Source organism: Corticium candelabrum, chromosome 17 (genome assembly GCF_963422355.1).
Source record: "Corticium candelabrum chromosome 17, ooCorCand1.1, whole genome shotgun sequence".
NCBI lineage: Eukaryota > Metazoa > Porifera > Homoscleromorpha > Homosclerophorida > Plakinidae > Corticium > Corticium candelabrum.
The window spans coordinates 1,245,880-1,268,999 of NC_085101.1; the positions used below are offsets into that span (position 1 = coordinate 1,245,880).

At 44.3% G+C, this 23,120-nt stretch overlaps 2 protein-coding genes and 1 long non-coding RNA gene across 3 annotated transcripts; 2 read left to right on the forward strand and 1 right to left on the reverse strand.

Moving 5' to 3' along the window:
* Window positions 1–2,868: 2,868 nt before the first annotated feature.
* On the reverse strand, window positions 2,869–4,672 carry LOC134193149 (uncharacterized). The gene has a single exon (XM_062661949.1). It carries the CDS (start codon window positions 3,885–3,887, stop codon window positions 3,378–3,380), a length of 510 nt encoding a protein of 169 aa, XP_062517933.1. The 5' UTR covers window positions 3,888–4,672; the 3' UTR covers window positions 2,869–3,377.
* A 5,699-nt stretch (window positions 4,673–10,371) lies between these two features.
* Window positions 10,372–12,102, forward strand: LOC134193310 (uncharacterized protein K02A2.6-like). The gene has a single exon (XM_062662138.1). The coding sequence runs from the start codon at window positions 10,421–10,423 to the stop codon at window positions 11,912–11,914; it is 1,494 nt and encodes a 497-aa protein (XP_062518122.1). The 5' UTR covers window positions 10,372–10,420; the 3' UTR covers window positions 11,915–12,102.
* Window positions 12,103–17,930: 5,828 nt separating this feature from the next.
* Window positions 17,931–18,979, forward strand: LOC134193309 (uncharacterized). Its single transcript, XR_009972052.1, has 4 exons — window positions 17,931–18,656; window positions 18,728–18,763; window positions 18,841–18,876; window positions 18,934–18,979. It is a non-coding gene; the product is annotated as an uncharacterized LOC134193309 (long non-coding RNA).
* Window positions 18,980–23,120: the final 4,141 nt, after the last annotated feature.

The following is a 23,120-nucleotide window of genomic DNA, read 5'->3' on the forward strand; positions in this document are numbered from 1 at the left end:
AATTCAGGTAATGAACAATTTGGTTTTAAGAAAGGACACAGCTGTTCGGATTGTTCGTATGGTTTCAGACAGACTATTGACTATTACCTATCAAGAGGTAATAGGTATGCTTATGCTTGCGCATTGGATTTTTCAAAGGCATACGACAGAGTTTCGCATTATAAATTATTCAGTAAACTATTACGACTTTACACACCAGTTTATATTGTAAAGATACTTGAAAATTGGTACACGCTGCGCAATCTATGCAGATAAAGTGGGATAACAGTCTTTCAGAACCCTTTAATGTTTGTAATGGTGTTCGTCAAGGTAACGTTTTATTTCCGTTTTTGTTCAATGTTTACCTGGACGATTTATTGGGAGATCGCAGAGATTCCGGTGCTGGTGCCAAGATTGGCAACATGTTTTTGGGGTGTCTGGCGTACGCTGATGATTCCTTGCTTATTTCTCCTACTGCGGCTGGTCTACAAAAAGTGATGGATATTTGTCTGCAATATGCCAATGTTCACCATTTGAAGGTCAATGGCAAGAAGAGCTCTGTTATTGGATTCATTAAACGTGTTACGTCATCACGTAATATTCCAGAATTTCCACTGAATGGAATTTCGTTGTCGTGTCATGAAAATATCAATCATCTCGGTGTTGTTTGGATATGCTGGGTCGTGATCAAGTGGCAGTGGATGCCAGAAAACGAAAGTTCTTTGGCGCTGTTAACTCTGCTGTTGCAAGAATGGGAGGTAGTTGCTTGAGCGACAGCACTTGGAAGAAAATAGTAGATATTCAACTATTTCCTTTTTTATCGTTTGGTAGCCAGCTGTGGAACTTGGACAAAACGTCAACTACTAAGGCAGTTGACGCCATATTTAGGAAAGATATTCGACGGGGACTTGGTCTTCGATGGAGAGACTCACTGTATGAGCGCCTAGGTAATTGGATGGTCAATGCGTCAGTGAAGATTCGAACAGTACAAGCTTTATCGTTGAAACGGTCACTAGACTCTAGAAATGACCTAGTTAGAGGACTATCGTGGAGAGTCTATAGAGATAAGTTGCCCTTTGTAGATGTGCATACTAATTTTTTTGCCACCTCGCTGAAGCAATTACGTTCTATGTTATATACTTAGCTGTGCGTTTGTTTTTGAAGTGTCTATGTGTATGTGTGTGTTTGTATGTATATTTCTCTCATTCGTGAGAGGCTGTACCTATATATATATATATATATATATATATATATATATATATATATATATTGCTGTTCTGTCAAAACTATGTCTTTGAATAATAATTATGGTAAAATCTATTTTGTACAACTGGTTTAGTGCTAACTAACAGATTTGTGAGCGATAGATTGATCACCATGGAGCTACACATTGAATCCATTCTGCTACAAGTTGAATATCACAAGATGCCTTTTCAGTATGCCAGAACGCTGCACAAACTGTGTACGTACTACGATCTTGTTGATTGTAAGATTTTTGCTGAAGCAGTTATTATCAACAATACTGCTTGGTTACACAGAAGGGTTAGTTGGATATCTTAACTGGACTCATTCTCTCTCACAACTTCATAATTGTCTCATGGGACTCAGAACTGTGTCATGAGGAAATCTGTTTATTGTTTGGCAACATGTTACCATTTTCAGTTCTCAGGATATATCTAAGACTATAACCCTCGCAAGGATAAATGTAAAGCAGTTTGTGTGCAATTCTGCTTCATAGAATCATCAATCATCCCCTCCAAGATAAAGAATCGTTATATCTGCCAGTCAAGAATGTAGAAACAGCTATCTATAGGACTACTCTCTGGTTAACTGCCAACAAATGTAAAATTCAGAGTCATCACATTGCAATACCATGCATATTTGCAATACCATGCATATTTGAAGTGATAGAAATAGAAAGTAAATTTGGCAGACACGTTTGTGACAGTAGAGCACATTTGTGACAATTTAGTCTATTTTAACTCTAGAACAACACTAGATCACACAATGCAATCAAGTACAAAACCCGTCTTTCCCAAACTCGCGTGACCGAGATTATGTCCATCCGGATCCCGTAGGCTATCACGTGCACCTTTCTCACTGCCATGCAACAGTAAAAACTGAATTGAAAAAAGGGTTAACCGCCTATTGAGTGGCCTAAAAAACTTTCAACAGACACTACTATCCTCTCAATTCGTCTTTTAGAAAATCGACCGAGAGAAATCTTGATATGATCCCCGATGTCCGAGTATTTGTCTCTCAGATTTCACGTTCTGCCGTAGGAACAGAACAATGAGCGCCCTGTAGGTATAGTAGCCAGCGGTGAGGACTCTAACATTAGCCAAAAAGAACGCCTCCGATCTACGTCTGAAGAAAGAAAATAGCTCGAGATCATGTGACCGACATTATGTCCAGTGAGTCATCCATCTTCTTCGCTGTCTGCAAGAGTAGAGGTTGACAAAGACAAAGCTACTAAAAAAGGAAGTCATATAATGATCCTATCGATAGAGATGACTTACGTCTCAAACGGAGTTGTAGAAACGAAATGGCAAGCACTGACAGAGATGATTAGCTTCGGTCTCCCAGACCCGTGTAACGCAGATTTAATATTGTCACGGGTCTGTGATGGTACCTTCCCTTCTCAATATATTGTGGTTGGTCCTAGGACCAGCATTAGTGTTCAGTTTCATAAATGCATACCTTTTCAATACGGTTGTAATCAACGAAGACATCTCATGTGCAACAATGATAGGAGTCGTCGTTGCTGCAAAGTAGACCCGAGAAGCCTACCCGATCACACCCGTACACACGCTACTGGATACCTGCCGAGAGGATCCAATTCGAGTGTAGAACGCGAGCTACTACGTCACGACCGTCTACACCAGACACTTGACTAAGAAGGCAATCTATTCTTTCAATGTCTACTAAATACAATACTAATCTAATTAGCAACTCTAGCTGTTAAACAATCTACTACATTACATTCCTTCCTGTTAATTCAGGTTCCTCTCTTTTCAAAAGCGTCCCCACCAAAGTTCCAATATTTTAACCAAGAAAACGGCTATATTACTGCTACTTCAAGTCTCAAACAATAGTAACACAACACAACTCAACAATAGCAGAGAAATTGCAACTAACTGCAGTCATAATCTTGCAAGCACTTTGGCAATTGCATTTGTCTATGTAGTCTGGCAGGTACTGTTGGTTCTTCTGCTACTGCAACTGCCTCCTCTGCCTCTAACAGTGCTGTGGTATCTGCTGCTAATCTTCTACCAAGATATGAATGACATCTGGTTCTTAATTTACCCATTTTCCTGGATTGCTGCCTTGCTGCTCATGTTGCTCGGTCTCCTGATCTGCTGGTAATTCCTCTTCTCGAGCTCTTCTGTAGAACACCTCTAGTGCGTTACTATGAATACGTTTTCCCTTTCTCTTTCTTTCTCCCACCTTTTAGATCTCGTAGTTATGCCTACTTGCCTCATGACTTGATACGGTCCTTGGTAAGAGCAGTACAACTTCGAGACAGTACCTCCCGTCAATGCTGGACTAAGCAGCAACACAAACTCACCTACTTCATATAGAGCTACTTTACTTCCACCATAATTCGTGTGCTGCCTGTCTTGAGCTGCAGTGACCTCTTGATCTAAAATCTCTCTAGATTGTCTCAGGTTTCCTTTCATCTTGCTCAAGTACTCATCTGTTGTATCGGGCGAAGGGAGTTGCTGATGCAGTTGTGTATCCACTGGCAACCGTGCTGTTCTTCCAAACAATAATTCATAATGACTGTACCCAGTAGAACTCTGTGCTAAAGTGCGATATGCAAACAATACAGTTGCTGTCCGCTTGTTCCAATCCTCCTGATGGATGTCTACATACTTGGACAAAGACTCTACCAAAGTCTTGTTCATTCGATGAACAAGCCCATCACCTTGTTGATGATATGCTGCAGTTCATTACTTACGAATTTCCGAGAGTTTGCATACTTCACGAACAGGAGCGCTTTCAAAATTGCGTCCTTGGTCACTATGCAGAACTATGGGCATGCCAAATAATCGCGTGATGACCTCATTTTATTAAGGTCTCTGCTGTTGTCTTTGCCGTTTGATCTTGTAACGGAAATGCTTCAGTCCACTTGGTGAAGTAGTCCGCAACAACCGAAATGTACTTGTTGCCTTGTTCTGTTGTTGGTAAAGGTCCTAGAAATTCCATCTCAAGCATTTCAAATGGTCCTCCAACTGTAACAGTCTGCAAAGCCGCTTTAGCTTTCTTTGCTGGCATCTCTTTTTGTTGACACTTTACAGTAGTTGCTAGATAGCTCTCAACTGCACCTGTTTAGCCTAGGACATAGGACCACTACCTTGCGTCTTAAACAACGGAGCTGCAAAAGGCGAAAAGTGTGGAATGAAGCGGCAATAACATCATGCTAGCCCAAAAACAGACATACTCTGGTACCATCCACTGGCCATGGAAAGCCCATAATTGCTTGCACTATCCTCTGATCAGGTTGTAATCCTTCCATTTCGACTATATGAGCCAAATTATTAACCGATTTCTGCCCAAAGCAGCATTTGCTTGACTTTAAGTTCAACCCAGCAGCACTAAGTCTGCTAAATTAAACACAGCTCTCAGCTTTTTCACATGTTGGTCAAAGTTTGTAGAAAAGACAATGATATCATCAAGTTATTCTAAACAATAATGTCATTGTAGCCTAGCTAGAACACATACCATGATCCTCTGGAAAGTGGCAGAAGCATTACAAAGACCAAATGTAATTACGTTGAATTCAAAATGGCATTGTTTGATGCAGAAAGCCGTCTTTTTTATCCTCCGGATCCATTTCTATCTGCCAATACCCACTCGCTAAGTCTAAAGTCGAGAAATAGCAAGCTCCACCTAATTAATGTAACGTTCTATCTACTCTTGGCAAGGGATAAGCATCTTTAACTGATACGCCATTCAATTTTGTGTAATCAACACAGAACCGAAACGTTTCGTCTTTCTTACGTATACCAAGACTACAGGTGAACACCATGGACTCACTGAGCACTTCCCTTACTTCTTTATCTACAAACCCCTAATGAGCGCGAGGTAATCTTCTTGTTACCTGGTTTTGTGGCAATGTGTCTCCTGTCCTAATAGTATGGGTTACAACTTCTGTACTTCCACGATCACACGGCTCACTTGTAAATAGCTGTTGGTTCGACAACAACAAGTGCTTCAAAGCCTTCTTTTCTTTGTCTATCAAGACACTTTGCAAAGAGTCAAATTGACTTAAAAACTGTTTGGGTGGTATACCATCGACTTTCCTAGGCAGACCTTGTACAACTGCTACCTTTACCGGTTCTGCTTCTTTACTTGCCAATTAGTTCTCAAGACAGTACCTTTCAGTAGCTTCGTCTCATGCATGCATCACAGTCAGTTGAACAAATACTTTGCAAAAGCCGTGTTGACTAGCACTCTGGCTACTAGTAGTTCAGTTCTTTCCATGAAACCTCGATCTGTTTCCAGCAAGCAGTTACCTAACCTATGTACTACCAGTCTCTCTCTGTCTGCAAGACAAGCCATAACAATCTGCCCACTGAGTTCAATTCTTCCTTCAAGATATATTAAATTTGCTCAGCTACTACTGTTAGGGGTAGTGTACGTCCTATCCAGTCCAAAGGGTGCTTAGCCATTTTGATGATCATCCCAAGATCAAGTTAAACTTCAGCTACCAAGATAGGCATATATACGTCTGCTACCATAAATTGGTGTGAATACATCCACATGTAGCCAAATGTACAAGCATCTTACAAACTCTCTCGTACTTCAGACTGCTGTCATCAACTGTCTTCAGTTGTAATCTTGTCCCACTTGATGATGTGCTCTTGACACTAAACAGACTTCTAGGTAACAGTAAAACTAAGGAGTCAGTATAAACCAGAAAAGACGTTTCCACCTCATTCACACAAAAAGTGACAATCACAGAGCTTATCAACGCACCAGACACACTTCTGACACCCCTCTTGGTGTCTACTACCTGTGGTTGATTGCTTCTTGTAATCTGGCTGTGCATACATGTACTGTTGCTGTGGTTGTTTCCTTGTGGTCATTTGTGGCTTGTCTGTTGAATTATTGGACAATCTCTCATTAAATGACTCATCTGATTACACCTGAAGCAAGGGCTTACACGTTTCTGTATACTTCTGTGGAAAATTTCTTTTCATATGTCCCTGCTCGGTGCACAAGAAACATCGAAGTCCTCGTTCAGCGCTAGTGTGATAAACGTCTTGCGTCACAGACAATTGACCCGATCCTGACTGCTTGTTATCATTTGTCACACTCACTCCTGCAGTACTTAGCGCCTTTTCCATCTCGTTCAATCTCTCTTTCAGATCCTCGATGACACTTGTTTCTCTATCTGCACAAGCCGCGCTAACACTAACAAACTTGCGACCGTCGCGCTGCTGCTGTCTATCATTCAACAACATCAATTTACGAGTTCTAACGATTGTACATTGGAATGTCGCTTGCAGGTGTAAACCCAGCTGATACCTGGTGTGTGGGAGCTGACCTTCAACAAAGCGATGAATGATTTGTTGTTCTCTCATATCTTTCCCCAGCCCTGGCATAGGACGATCCAGTAATTCTTCTGGTTCTCTCGCATACGCTTCAAGCTCTTCCACATTACGTAACTATCGCTCTGAGAACTGCCTTCTCGTTAACCGACGTCTTTGTCCTGTTCCAGGCAGAAGTTTCTTTCAACGCCGTAGCTAGCACATCGTACGAAGTCTTCTGTTCTGCCGTCAGTCGACGGTAGACTGCACATGTCTTTCCTTTCAAGTACGTTTTGAGAATCTTCGCTTTGGCATTCGCATTCCAGCTATTAGCAGTCGCACACAAACCAAAACGCTCCAACCATCACTCAACGTCTCCGTCGGAAAATTTCTCTGGTACTGCCACAATTCGCGATCTCTGCCCAGGCACCAATCCTGCTTGACCTGGCCGATCAACTGCACTGCCTTCTGCTATGATGCCGCTTTTCTACGTAAGGCGTAGCACTCACACGTACACAAGTGCAGTCTCACGTTACAACTCGACAACACTAACCGAGGACTGATCCACGAAACGATCTGTCCAACTTCTGTTCCGATATCTTGCTCGATATCCCGCTCCTCATCACCAAATGGAACAACGTTACGCGTCGTCGTTGCTGTATAGTAGACTTTCCAAGAAGCCTACACCATCACACCTGTGCACACGCTATTGGATACCTGCCGAGAGGATCCAATTCGACTGTAGAACGAGAGCGACTACCGCACGACCGTCTACGCCAGTCACTTGACTAAGAAGGCAATCTATTCTTCCGATGTCTCTCCTAAATACAATACTAATGCAATTAGCAACTCTATAACTGTCTCTTCGAAATCGATATAGACTCCATCATCCAACACTAGCTGTTGTCACACCTTAGTAACCGCACCCCACCTATTGCTTCTTCTCTATTCTCCATCGCAAGAAAGCTGTCCAAAATCTTTGACAGTAAAGGATCTTCCAACTGTCTCATCTGTAACTCTTTACCTGTCCAAGATGGTGTAAATGCAGCTGCTGCACATCCTTGACTACCTTTGTGTTTGCTCTAGCTTTTGGTCTGAGATAGGACATAGCATTCCCTTCCTAGACGTGCAGATGGTATTCTGGACAATGCACGATTCTGATTTCCTGCTCTGTACTGAATCGACCATTTGTATTCACTTAGTGTGAGTTGTAGTATGGATGTCTGGGCCGGACTGCGAGGCCCACGCATGCGTAACGAGAGAGAGAGAGAGCGAGCGCGATTGCAGACTAATAGAGTAGCATTGTTGTGGAAGCAACTCTCTACATTTGGCACTCTCTACATTTGGCGTAGTCGGCAGGATACGAACGACCCACAGACATGGCGGTAGCGAAGGCGGGCAGAGCCCCTAAAGAGTTTGTTCCTGATTATGGACACAACGTCGCCAGTGAGTTCGAACTGTGGCTAGAAGACGCTAATGATTATATGACTATATGCAAAGTGACAGACCCCGCAGAGAAGAGAAGCCTCTTTCTGAACTTGGCTGGACTGAGTATCAGACGAGTCGTAAAAGGACTGGCTATCCCGGATGTGGTAGGAGAAGAGGGAGATCCATACAAAGCAATGACTGACGCAGTCCTAGCGCACTTCCGTCCATCCGTGAATACAACGTCTGAGCGACACAAGTTCCGCCAATTAAAACAACAAGGCCAAGAGACCGTGACAGCGTTCGTAGGACGCCTACGAGCCAAGGTAGAAGCATGTGAGTTTGAATCAACGCGGGTAGACACGATAGTGAACGGACAGATTCGAGACCAACTGATTGTTGGGCTAAGAGATAACGATATTCGAAGGGAACTACTGAAAGAGTCACAACTCACCTTGGCTCAAGCAGTGTCAAAAGCGGTGGCATGTGAGTCATCTATAGCTGACAGCTCCCTGTATGAGGAAGTTCCACCGCCAAGCCTAGCAAACAAAGTGAGTCAATCAAATCCATTGAGTAAAGGAAATGCTGGGAAGTGCAGATACTGTGGTTGCCACCATACTAGAGGGAAACAACATTGCCCGGCCGCAGAGAGTCAGTGCTCCCACTGTCACAAGATGGGGCACTTTGCTGCCGTGTGTTTCCGTAAGACCAAGATGGCAGTGGCACGTGCAGTGGACCAAGAAGGACTCGGCCTAGAAGCGGATGAACAGACAAATCGGGTGACTGAGGATTACGACACGGTGTACAAGACAGGGAGTGGGCAACAGTCGAAACACTTCACAAGGACACTAACAGTCAACGGAAAACGTTGCAGAGGCCTGCTGGACACGGGGGCAACGAGAACCCTCATCACCGCAGACGTAGTGGCAGCAACACGACCAAGCCACACAGTTCTTACGGCCTATGACGGCACGCCGGTCACAACACTCGGAGTAGCAGATGTGACCATATCGTCCGGCAACAAGTCTTGCACATGCACGTGCTTTGTGGTCCCAACAGGACAAACTGTACTCTTCGGCCAAGACGTTATCATACAGCTGCAGTTGTTGTCAGTTGCGGACGTGAATGTAGTCAAAGTCAGACCGGTGGACATCACCGTCGATCCCAAGGCAACGCCGGTCGCTCTTCCTCCCAGGCGCCATGCCTTCAGTCTACGAGAAGCTATCGAAGCGGAGATCAAGAGGCTGGAAGAACGCGGTGTGATCGAGTCAGTTCAGGAAGCCACACCGTGGGTATCGCCGCTAGTACCAACAAGGAAGGCGAATGGCACGCTAAGACTGTGCGTGGACTACAGACGTCTGAACAAAGCCATCATACGGGAGAGGCATATGTTGCCTACATTAGAGGAGATAACGGCAAAGCTGGAAGGAGCTAAAGTATTCTCCGTTCTAGACGCTGAGTCTGGCTTCCATCAGATCCCGCTGGCCCTGGATTCTCGCCCATACACCACGTTCGCATCCCATTGTGGCCTCTACCGATTTAAACGACTCCCATTCGGGATAAGCAGCGCCCCAGAGACCTTTCAACGCGTGGTCAGTGACATCCTGCACGGCACAGAGGGAGTGATGGTCTATATCGACGACATTCTCGTTTTCGGCACATCTCAGGAAGAGCACGACAGAAGGCTTGAATTGGTACTGCGGCGCCTGAGCAACGCCAATTTGAGGCTCAACTGGGAAAAATGCCAGCTTCGACAGACTCAAGTCAAATATCTGGGCCATTGGCTAACCGGACAAGGAATAGGACCAGACGCAGACAAGTTGAGGGCCATTCAGGATATGCCCTATCCCACGTCAGTTACGGATTTACGGCGTTTCCTTGGCCTAGCCACCTACCTAGGCAAATTTATTCCCCGCCTCTCACAAATCACAGATGGTTTACGTCGAATTGCCAAGCAGGAGCCATTCGTGGCCAACGCGGAGTTGAAGAACGCCTACGACACAGCAAAGAGGAGTATTGCCACAGCCTTGCAAAAGCTCGCATATTTCCGACCCTCCAGCTTGGTTCCAACGGCTATCAGTAGCGATGCTTCACCACACGGACTGGGGGCGATGCTTTGGCAGAAAGACGACAGTGGTCAATGGACCCCGGTGGCATGCGCGAGTCGGTCATTGACAGCAGCGGAAACCCGTTACTCCCAGTTGGAAAGAGAAATGCTCGGAGTGGTATTTGCAATTACACGCTTCCGTCAATATGTACTGGGACGACACATACAGGCCTTCACCGATCATAAACCGCTGGTCAACATCGTGTGCAAGCCATTCGATGACGTACCACCTCGGCTTCAACGTTGGTTGGTCGCCCTGATGCCGTATCAATACTCACTGACGTACACACCCGGCCATCACTTAGTGTGTGCAGACGCATTATCTAGGGCCCCACTGGGGGACCAACACCCGTCGCCCGAGGAATGCCGGTCCATGCGCGAATATGTGAATATGGTCTTAGAAGAAGCACCAGTGGGTATCGACGAGATACGAAGAGCATCCGAGGATGATCCTCTCATCAGCAGTCTCATGAAGAGAGTCATTACAGCGTCCTGGAGAGACCGCAACCCACAAGAAGAACCATACTTCTTAGTGCGGGAGCAACTGACAGCAATTGACGGTGCCTTACTGTTCGACAGTCGCTATGTGCTTCCTGAGAATCTCAGACAACCGATACTAAGACTAGCTCATGAGGGTCACCCAGGCCGAGATGCGTTCTTAGACACGCTGAGGACAAGAGTCTGGTGGCCCGGGCTGACCAAAGATGCGACTGCCTTCGCAGAACAGTGTGGAGTATGCTGGCGGAGGCGTTCTAATCAAGAACAAGACTTGCAGCCGTCTGAAGTTGAAAGTGTCTGGCATAAACTGGCGATCGACCTCGTGTCAATAGAAGGACATTCGTGCCTGTCGATCATTGACTACGGCTCTCGCTACCCTGAAGTGATCCCCCTGGGCTCTACAATAGCCACAGCAGTGATCGACAAACTTATGGAGGTGTTCGCGAGATTTGGGCTCCCATCAGTCCTAGTGACTGACAATGGACCTCAGTTCATAGCGGCTGAGATGGAACAATTTCTCAAGCAGTTGAATATTCGTCACGTCCATTCAAGCCCGCGATACCCGAGATCCAATGGGATGGTTGAGCGGCTCCACCGTGTCTTGCGGGAACGGCTAAAAGGATTACGGCCGTCCATTTCTTTCCCACGACGACTACAGCAAGTCCTGATGGACATCCGCAACTCTACCCACAGGATGTTAGGGACCACGCCAAGTGAAGCCCTCTTCGGTCGTGTCCTCCTTACCCGAGTACCGTCCTATCACCACCCTGTTATGGTTAACCCCGCACACCAGCTGAGAGCGAAGGCGAAGATGGCGGATGCCCACGACGCGAGGAGAGGGGTACACCCCCTGCCCACACTGAAACCGGGAGCTACAGTGATACTGCAGGATGGACGCACAGATACCACCAAAAGGTGGCGAGTGGTGGAACAGTACGGGCGCCAGGTGGGGGTATCCGACGGCAAGCGAATTTTGCTCAGGAATCGACAACATGTGAGGCAGTATAATCGACAGCCCGAAGGAGAAGAGCAGGATATGCCCCAAGCTTGGACCCAGACACCCGCTCCCGCAGTTCGTGCGGAAACAACATGGAACAACACCCCTACGCTTGCAGACTCAGAACGCGAAGGAGAGATTACAGATCACACCCCGCCAACCCGGTCATCTATGGAAACTTGTGTGGAGCCTTCATCTAACATGACTGGGGGCAATAGCGTGGGAACAGGGAACACCGATCCGGATCCAAGATCAGGGGACGACTTAACGGAGCACCGGCACTCAGGACGGACTTTATACAAGTCAGGGACAGTGACGAGGTCGGGGCGTCAGGTGAAACTCTCGATGAAAGCGCAGGAAGCAGACATATAGGGGACGTTAGTTGTACCGCGGAGTTGAGTTGAGTTAGTAGCTTAAAAGACAGAGGGGGTAATGTAGTATGGATGTCTGGGCCGGACTGCGAGGCCCACGCATGCGTAACGAGAGAGAGAGAGAGCGAGCGCGATTGCAGACTAATAGAGTAGCATTGTTGTGGAAGCAACTCTCTACATTTGGCACTCTCTACATGAGTAACCACTTCGCCATTCTTCTTTTCACTTCCTTTCAGGAACGTAGCCATTGCAATGGAAAATGATCTGTCCAGAGTGTGAATCGCCTTCCCTATAAATATAGACTAAAGTTTGTCGCCGCCGAAACTACAGCCAATACTTTCTTCTCTGTTGTGATGTAGTTCTTCTCAGCTCTGTGTAGCACTCGACTTGCATAGGCTACTACGTGTTGTTCTCCACAGTACTTCTGTGACCACACTGCACTCAATCCTACTTCAATCGCATCCGTAGCTAACACAGAGTCTTACTCAAACTTGGGGAAAGCCATTACTGGGTCAGTTGTCAACATGTGTTTCAGGACTTCAAATGACTGTTGGTCATCATCTGTCCAGTCAAACTTAGCAGCACTACTTTGTGTCTTAAACAACGGAGCTGCAACAGGCGAAAAGTGTGGAACAAAGCGGCAATAATATCCTACTAGGCTCAAAAACCGACGTACTCTGGTACCAGCCACTGGCCTGGGAAAGTCCATATCTGCTTAAACTTCCTCTGATCCGGTTGAAATCTTTCCATTCCGACTACATGACCCAAATAATTCAACGCAGCAGAACCAAGACTGCTAAACACAGCTCTCAGTTTCTTCGCATGTCGGTCAAAGGTTGCATAAAAGACAGTGATATCATCAACATATATTAAACAATAATATCATTGTAGCCCAGCTAGAACATATACCATGAGCCTCTGGAAAGAGGCAGGAGCATAACAAAGACCAAAGGGAATTACGTTGAATTCAAAATGACCTTGTTTGGTTTCATTTCCGGATCCATTGATACCTGCCAATAACCACTCGCTAAGTCTAACGTCGAGAGATGGCAAGCTCCACCTAATGACTCTAACGTTTTATCTACTCTTGGCAAGGGATAAGCATCTTCAACTGTTATGCCATTTAGTTTTCTGTAATCAACACAGAATCGATACGTGTCGTCCTTTTTTACGTATCAAGACGACATGTGAACTCCATAGACTCACTGATTGTTGAATCACCTCCTGCTCAAGCATTTCCTTACTTGTGTCTCTACAACCCCTTGAAGTGCGTGAGGTAATCTTCTTGTTACCTGTTTTGTGGCAACGTGTCTCCTGTTGTAATAGTATGGGTTACAACTTCTGTACTTCCACGATCACATAGCTCACTTGTAAATAGCTGTTCGTCGACAACAACAAGTGCTTCAAAGACTTCTGTTCTTAGTCTATGAAGACACTTTGCTTAAAGTCAAATTGACTTAAAATGTTTGGGTGGTATACCATCGACTTTCCTCTGCAAACTATGTACAACAGCTACCTTTGCAGGTTCTGCTTCTTTTACTGGGCAATTAGTTCTCAAGACAGTACCTTTCAGCAGCTTTGTCTCATGCATTATAGTCAGTTGAACAGATACTTTTGCAAAAGTCGTGTTTGCTAACACTCTGGCTACCAGTACTTCAGATCTGTCCATGAAACCTCGATCTTGTTCCAGCAAGCAGTTACCTAAGTTAGTAAACCGTACTGCCAGTCCCCTCTATCTAAAAGGCAAGTCACAACAACCTGCCTTTCCATTCCCACTGAGTTCAAGCTAGTCTTCCTTCAAGATGCAATATACTTGCTCGCTACTACTCTTAGGGGTTGTGTACGTTCTATCCAATCCAACTGGCCCTTAGCCATGTTGATGATCATCCCATGATCAAGCAAAAGGTCAGCTACCAATATAAGCGTATCTACGTCTGCTACCATAAATTGGTGTGAACATACCCATGCAGCCAAAACGTACAGGTATCTTACAAGCTCTCTCGCAGTTCAGACTACTGCTATCAACTGTCTTCAGTTGTAATCTTGTCCCACTTGATGATGTTCTCCTGTCACCGACCAGACTCCTAGGCAACAGTAAAATTAAGAGCCAGTATCAATCAGAAAGACCTTTCTACTTCATTAGCACAACCACTGACAATCACAGTGCGTAGCAACGCACCAGACACACTTCTAACACCCTCTTGGTGTCTTACTACCTGTGGTTGATTGCTTCCTGGAATCTGGTTTTGCATACATGTACTGTTGCTGTTGTTGTGTCCTTGTGGTCACTTGGGGCTCTGTCTGCTTAATTATTGGGCAATTTCCCACTAAATGACTCATCTGATTACTCCTGAAGCAAGGGCCTACACGTTTCTGCATACTTCTCTGTAGGCAATTTCTTTTCACATGTCCCTGCTCGGTGCACAAGCACCATCGAAGTGCTCGTTCAGCGCTGGTGTAATAAACGTATTGCGTCACAGACAATTGACCCGATCCTGACCGTTTGTTATCACTTCTCAAACCCACTCCAACAGTACTTAGCGCCTTTTCCATCTCGTTCAATCTCTCTTTCAGATCCTCGATCACACTTGTTTCTACTTCTGCACAAGCCGCGCTAACACTAACAAACTTGCGCCCGCCGCGCTGCTGCCGCCTATCATTCAACAACATCAATTCACGAGTTCTAACAATTGTACCTGGGATTTTCTCTTGCGGGTGTAAACCCAGCTGATACCTGGCGTGCGCAAGCAGACCTTCAACAAAGCGATGAATGAGCTGTTGTTCTTTCATATCTTTTCTCAGCCCAGGCAAACATGATCCAGTAGATCTTCTAGTTCTCTCGCATACACTTCAAGCGCTTCCCCATCACGTAACGATCGCTCTGAGAACTGCCTTCTCGCTAACCGACGTCGTTCTTCTGTTCCAGGCAGAAATTTTCTTTCAACGCCGTAGCTAGCCCATCGTACGAAGTCTTCTGTTCTCTGTTAGTCGAGGGTAGGCTGCAAATGCCTTTCTTTTCAAGTTCGTAGTGAGAATCGTCGCTTTGGCATCCGCATTCCAGCTATAGCAGCCGCACACAAAGCAAATCGCTCCAGCAATCACTCAACGTCTTCGCCTGCAAACTTCTCTGGAACTGCCAGAATTCGCGTACCCTGCCCAGGCACCAATGCTGCTTGACCTGGCTGATCGACTGCACCGCCTTCTGGTATGATGCCGCTTTTCTACGTAGGGCGCAGCACTCACACGTACACAAGTGCATTCTCACGTTACAAATCGACAACCTTAGCCTAGGACTGATTCACGAAACGATCTGTCCGAATTCTGTTGCGATATCTTGCACGATAGACCACTCCTCATCACCAAATGCAACAGCGTTACGTGTCGTTGTTGCTGTATAGTAGACTGTCCAAGAACCATACCCGATCACACCTGCGCACACGCTACTGGACGCCTTGCCGAGAGGATCCAATTCGACTGCAGAACGCGAGCTACTACCGCACGACAGTCTATGGTGCAACATTAAACTTTCCGACTGTCTTTGTTGTAAGCTACAAACTGATGCTTTAGAAGTGTCCATAATCCTAGAGCTTACACACACAGTTGCAATCATTTTTGACGTGCTCTTAAATGTTGGACAGTCTGTTACAGCCAGTAATGTAGCTTGACAACCAGAACACAAACCTATGCTTGAAGCACTATTTTTGGTTTCAAACTTTACAACGTCAAGTCGCTTTCGTTTGGTGACGACTCAGCCTCCAACTGGTCAGCACTTTTGTCTTTCGCTGATAATTTCATATTCACATAAGATTTGAATCGAAAGTGTGATGATGTAACATCACTACCAACAAGAGAAACGAGATTAAAAGCAAGGTTATCGACATCATACTTGGATATGTTTTCCACATCTATTGCTAACAACCACTTGTTATGCACAATTTGCTGAAACCCACTGACAACTATCAAAGGTAACTCTTTGCTTGCATTGCTGTGGTCGTCGTCTTTCTTACTAGATCGTTTGTCATCTTCACCAATCAGTTTAACTAACGATGAGTCAGTAAACCATTTCAATGTCGAATCATTTCCACAATCCGTAGCGAGTCTGGGGAGTCGCATTGCAGCCCCTTGCAAAAGACGTTTCTTGTTGCATAAAAGCATCTTCTTGTCAACAAGCTGTACTTTGGCTGTTACCAATCCATTTTGCAGAGCTTTGAGTGCTTGAATAAGCCCATTTGGGCAACTAGTATCCTCTTGATTGGCATTCTCAGACGTTTCATCTGCACAGCTGTCAGTAAACAATGAAGTCGAATAACAACACTCAAAATCTGTCAACACAAATCCGTGTTCCACAGAATTTGACATAAACAAGATTAACAGTTGGTGTCCTTTGCGAGTGAAATCCACGGCTAACCACTAGACCACCCTACTGTAGTTGCCGACTACTTCAAATTGATGACAATTCACAATACATACAGAGGAATCAATCGATTGCAATAGAGCAATAGTATTCTTGTTGACTACTGCTGTTGTAATCGATTGTACGATTATTGGAACACTACACGACCCGACTATCGCTTGCTTACAAAATAGTGACAACCCATTGTCTGTGGTTGCCCCCAGCATCATCTTCTTGCCTTGTATTAACACCAATTGCAGTGCCAAGCACAATGATTCATACGCCATTGGAAACAAAGTTTCTATAGATTTGTTGTCGACTAAATCGAGTTTTCCCAGATTAGCAAACAAGTGGAATGCCTTAAAATTTTGCTCCTTATCACGTAACTCAAAACACATAATTGCTATGTAAGACTGACAGTGACCAGAAAATGTTACATCTGGTAGCCACAGCGATGACATTTCAGACAAATTAATGTCTTCAGGGGTTGTTGTGAGTATTGTAAACTGTTTGTCGTTTTGTGATAGAATAGATAGACTTGTTACCATTCCAATGCTTCCACTCTCCGTCAACCAGCATATTTGAGATTCATTCTGAATGGTCACTGTGAGAGGCTCGTTGATATCAAACAGAACAAACTGTTTCCAACTCCCTTTCCCCAAACGTAAGGCAACCGCTAGCTGTCCGCTGCTCGTGTAAGCTAAACATAGATGTTGTAGAAGAGTACAAGTGTCGATGACGATCTCAAACGTAAGGATTTTCTCAATATTCAAAGTCTTGTCTATTTATTCTCTTACCTTCTTCATTGATGGTTCGTTGAGGTCCAGCGCATACTCGGAGAAGACAACAGATCTGTCTGACTCGAGATTGACACTCACGGCTTTTCCACGAAAGAAGCACAAGTTCATGTTCTTAGTTGATATTAAAATGCACCAAACGGTCCTGACACGCAAGTTTCTCACTCTGTTCTAGTATTAGTAATCATCTTTTTTCCTTGTAGTACTTAAGTTAACTCAAGGCGTTCATGCGCTAGAGTTACTGCAACACCAGGCCACCAGGTCGACGACTCGGCGACTAGATCTTGTACGACTCTAGTAAAATTAGCATCAGATGGGTCTGGGAGGTCGAGGCTTAGTCCGAATCGTACACGACGACAAATCTCTAAAACAGACGGTTCTCTTAATCAAGTTGTTATAGCGTGGACTTTGAATGAAGTAGTATTAATCTATGCATGATCAATTTAAGAAAAGGAAAATATGCATGTACATCATTCAGTAGATTGCTTATTATTTTAGCTGCAGTGACAAATTTGGACGTAGAAACGGTGTAGTGTGTATGGACATAGTGTAGTCTTCTGTTTGTCTATAGTTGTTTGTGTATGACCTAGGAGGGAACATGTACATGCAAATCACACGCGGAAACTGATGATTAGAATGTGGCTCGCTCTCGCTTATCAGTCCACAGGCTTGTTCACCGTGACTCGCTCTGACTTGCGGTGAATCGCTGTGACTCTAAGATGTATCCTTTTCAATTAATGTCACTGCTTCTTACTGTAGTTGCATGCGAACAAGCATGGATCTCTGACTACAAAAAATTTTCATTTTTTTTTGGATTAAAGATAAAATGAACTTCCCAACAAGTCTGGCAACACTATGTAGCCGTAAGTGACAAGGCTCTCCTATTTCCTTGCTAGTTCAATGTCAACCGCATGATGTGACAATTTGACTTTATTCTTTTATGAACTTTTCTGCTTCTGATGTTTGTGTGTATAAATCATTGTTTGTAAGAATCAAAAGTTCAATTTATATAACTGACATATAAGCACACAACAGTACATATATACGGTGTTCGTGCCGTGGACAGTTACGTTTTGAGTGTGTCCGTTGATAAATGCTAGTGTCATTTACAACACCTTGCTGCAACATCATATGCTGCATTGCAGTAAGCATTACCTGAGCCTTCAATTGCCATTTGATTGCCAGTTATTGAAGATCCTCCCACTTGAGTGTCATACTGCGAGCAGCATAATTTAGCAGCAATATGTATCTAACACATTTGATTGAACAATAGAACATGCCATACATTTGACTGTAGCAATATTATTATATTTGCACTGTACAAATCTTCTATCCTGTGATTGGATGACGCAGCTTTGTGTTCCTCCTCCCAGTCAATTCGATTCATTCGCAGCAGACCGGAACTATTTGTTCATTGTTCTTCTTTGTTCACAAAGAACAGCATGCTCAAGTTCTTGCTTGTAGTTTGTATTCTATTTGAGCAAGCTGTTAGCAACAGCGACCAGACAGGAGATGCATCAATCCAAAGTTGCATTGGCGAGAAAGGTGAAAAGGTAATAGACGTTGCAAAAGAATTTAAAAAGAGCTATAGCAAGTATTGCTTACGAATTTTGTAATGTCTAAGGGTGACTACGGTCTTCCTGGAATACGGGGGTTAAGAGTAAGTTTATCAATTCATGTTTCAATACATTCTATTGCGTGGACTCGCTCATGTGTGCTTTGTGCTTATACTTTTAGGGTCACAAAGGCGGATTGGGAGCAGCCGGTCCCAAAGTAATTACATTTTCTAAACAGATATTGACATTACAATATTAGACGTCGTTATTGCAGGGAGACAGTGGAGCATCTGGTCCTGCTGGACCTCCTGGTGCTCAGGTGAGTAGTTTGGTTGCATTAATATTTGCACAAATGAGACAATTGAATGTAAATATTATTAACCCGAAGAGTAATACGTAATGTGGACAGAATGACGGACAGACGAAGGGACGTCGAATTTGAATGCAGCGCATCGTAATCGTTAGTGTTAATTCGCATGCTAGATGTCAACAATCCTACGTGCCGGTCATTGTGTCCAGCTTCCTTATCACGCCCTTCCTGTTACTAAGCAGGTGCCAGTATGTGTGCAACACCTGCATGTTCCGTAACATATATAAGCTAACAGCCGAGGGTTTACCACGTTAGTGCTTTTCATTTGTTAATTAAGTTAAGGTAACCTGATTACATTTTATCTCTTTTCGTATGACTTGACGCTCACAAAGTGTGCAAATAATTCTGTTTAATTAAACAATTATCAATAGAAAGTGCTGTTTAGTCTGAAGTGTCCGGCATAAAATGTAACCCGATGAACAGTTTAACAGATAAACGTTTACATAATAATAATAATAATAATAATAATAATAATAATAAAACAAACACTTGTCTTCTTATTGATATCAGCTGTCCTGCTGATGGCAACATTGGCAAGAAACATGCTGAGAAGTTGGCGAAGTACAGCGACTTGCGAGTGGAGATAAGCCGCATGTCGCATTGTCGAACACTGGTGATTCCGGTGGTCTTGGTAGCTTTGGGCACAGTGCACGCAGGTATTGCACGGTGACTGGACATTATTCCAGGTCATCACAACCTGCAGCACTTACAGAAAACAGTGCTTCTGGGATCTACTCGGATCCTTCGTAAAGTCATGTCTTCTTTCTAGACAGCCGTGATGGTCTAAGTACTTCTGAAGCAGGGTTTGCTTCCGGTACTTGTAATAGACTTTACAAACCAGACTGATCTGGTTGAGCACGACAAATTATTATATTGATGGAAGATGAACGTCTAGCTGTATCGCTCGTCTCAGAGCTAGCTGAGGAGCGCGTTCCTTGTCGGGAAACCAGGACAGGGCTCGAAAAGTCGGCATCTGGAATCACTGGAGCTGTTCGGAAGACCAGGAATAGTTCTGGGCGTAGGGCGACTGGTCGAACCATCTCTCGTGCGGCGTCTGATTTGAATTTGGCTTCAAATCTCGCTGATGAGACTACTGTGATGCCCACCGTTCCTAGCGAATCTTGTGTTTTGGCTAACAGGAAAGGCAATGCAACAAGACGACGGAAATGGACGCGACACATGAATAGGGACAGTGCACGCAGGTATTGTACGGTGGTTGGACATTATTCCAGGTCATCACAACCTGCAGCACTTACAGAAAACAGTGCTTCTGGGATCTACTCGGATCCTTCGTAAAGTCATGTCTTCTTTCTAGACAGCCGTGATGGTCTAAGTACTTCTGAAGCAGGGTTTGCTTCCGGTACTTGTAATAGACTTTACAAACCAGACTGATCTGGTCGAGCACGACAATAATAAGGCGAATTCGAGTTTTTGCTCACAACTATAGACCAAAGTAGATAGGAGACAGTGTGGCACGCGAATGAAAAGATAGCGCACATCGAGTCTGTTTCAGATTGCCATTTAGAATCGTGACATCACCTGGCACTGGAGATATATATAATTAAACTCAATAGTCGATTAATTTATTTTAAAGAATAACTAATAACTTCATCGCATCTTTCCACTCCACCTCTCTACTCAACTCACACACACTCACACATACTAACGCAATGTTCTCTCCATGCACAAACCACGCCCTATTCAGTCATTGTTATGTGAGTCAAACGTCTCAAGAGGCCGGTGTAGCTCCTTCCGCTGACAGTACCCGTAGATTGTGACATACATCCCGGCCAGATCATTTCTTTCGACTCAAATCCACGGCGCCTACGTCACTCAACTGAGAAAGTCAACTTCTCTGTTCTCGCTGCCCTTGATGGCTTCTATGCAGAACGAATAGGCTTGTAAATACATTCTCCATCATTCCGGTTAGGAGACTACTGGATCGTGTGATTCAGACGTTGAAAAAATCTCTTTAGTAGATTGACGTTGTAGATCTTCACTTGCCGTCTACATTAATCTTTTAATCACATTCTTCTACAGCCGAATTACAGAGTACGGTCCTCTCTATCTCGATCATTAGTAGCTTGTTACTCTCTGCTACCAGCAATATCAGAACTTCGTCTCCCGGAGAGAACGTACGTCTCTTGGTGCTGCGATCATAGTGTATACCTTGTACTTCCGCCAGGCTTTTCCGGATCTTCTCTTGCAATCTTTGATGGCATTTTGCCGTGCAGTGCTCTAGCGGTTGTTCTTCTTGACACTGTCTTCTGACTTATTTCGCATGAGCGACATGTACAAAACCTTGACATATCATTTCTAATTTTGGGCTAAAAGAAATTCCTTAAGATTTGTGTGTCGTCTTCTTGGCTTCAGGATGGCCTCCCTTAACCAACTAGGCATTACTATCACATCAATGATGTAGATATCTACAATTACTTGTCGTATTATTTTTCTTTGTCTACCTTGGAATTCCTAAAATTTCGATAGAGGACGTTATCTCTTTCTTGGAATGTGACCTCCTGACCTCTCTTGATGATGGGTCTTGTTCTGGAATTATACTTCTGAATTGATGTGTCGCGTGCAATCGTGTTTCATCGCGATCTACTTTATTCCATTATAGTTTACGGTGTTTATACGACCAACCGATGACTTACACATCTCTCCGTAGCTTGAGCACTGGCCTCACTCATGTTGGGTCAGGATCTTCTGCGGCTACGATGATTATGTCGCATATTGCGTCAGACGGACACAAGTCATAATGTCATATGGCGCATCTAGAGTGACCATTGCTAAAGGAACCGTTAGCACTGTGTTATCAGCCATACGCATAACACCATGCTTATATCAATAAATTGACTTGGTTTCACTAGTTGTTGCTTGTCGACGACGACGCTACATCGCATGTTGCGTATAATATTTCCTATCACCCTTCCAATCAGATCACAAACAACAGACATTTTCCCCTTTGTCCACATTTCTAAACTTTTCGAATAGACGCTACCGACGCAGGAAACTCGACGTCCGTTTGCTAACTCTAACCAACTATCATCATATATCACGTTGGAGATCGGGCGACGTGGATTCACGTGAAGAGTCGGATTGAAGCCATCACGAGGCAGAAATTCTTCTAACCAGTTCTTGACTTTACTCTTCTTACTGAAATTCTTCTTACTTCTGATCAGCGGCGCTTGTTTTGGTGACTTGCGTGACAGTATAATTCATGCCATTACATTGTTAGCCCCCTTCATAGAAAACACTCTCTTCCCACATAAAATATTCTAGAATACTTTATCCCATCGTGATTGTTTTTATTCTGACCGGATAGAGTGTCCTAGTGCACTTTATCCTTCCGGGTAGAATTTGGGCCTAAACCAGCATCGTCAACTAAATGTTCGAAATAACATAACTTTTTAAATATATATATATATATAAAGCTCCATTTTTGTTTCTAACTGCAATATCCTCATCTCTCTCTTGTGGCTTGTCTTTCTTTCTCTTCTCGTTTCTTCGTTCTCTCTTCTCGTTCTATTTCTGTCGCTTCTCTTTCAATGGCGTAAGTTGCACCATACGACGATAGTACTTCGAACGCTTTTCTACGCGAAGAGTCTTCTTTTCCTATCTTGCATACGATACATAGAATATCCAATCCCAGCCTTTGTAGAATTTTGTTGAAACTCTTTTAGTCCAGCTCTAGCAGTTCATGGAGTGGTAGATAGCTGTGCATTTCTATGGTCGATATATCCAAACTATCGGACAAGATATCCAGTATGCTGGGTAAGACTGTCTTTGCCGACATTGCGTTTTGCGAAGCACGCTACATATAGGGATACATATAGGGCTACATGTAGGGCTACATATAGGGCTACATATAGGGCTATATAATTTTTCCTGGACTGTGGCATCAAATTCTATCCCCTTGAATATACCAGTATGGAATTCCTCGCCAGCAAGATTCGGGCATTCGTTGAACGACCCGGTTCTCTCCGACAACTTAAGGAGGAATGGCATCGACCGCGACGACATACTGATAGAGGATCCAGAATAGCTTCTCTATTGGATTGAAATCCCTATAGCTTCTTTCGAAAATTGCT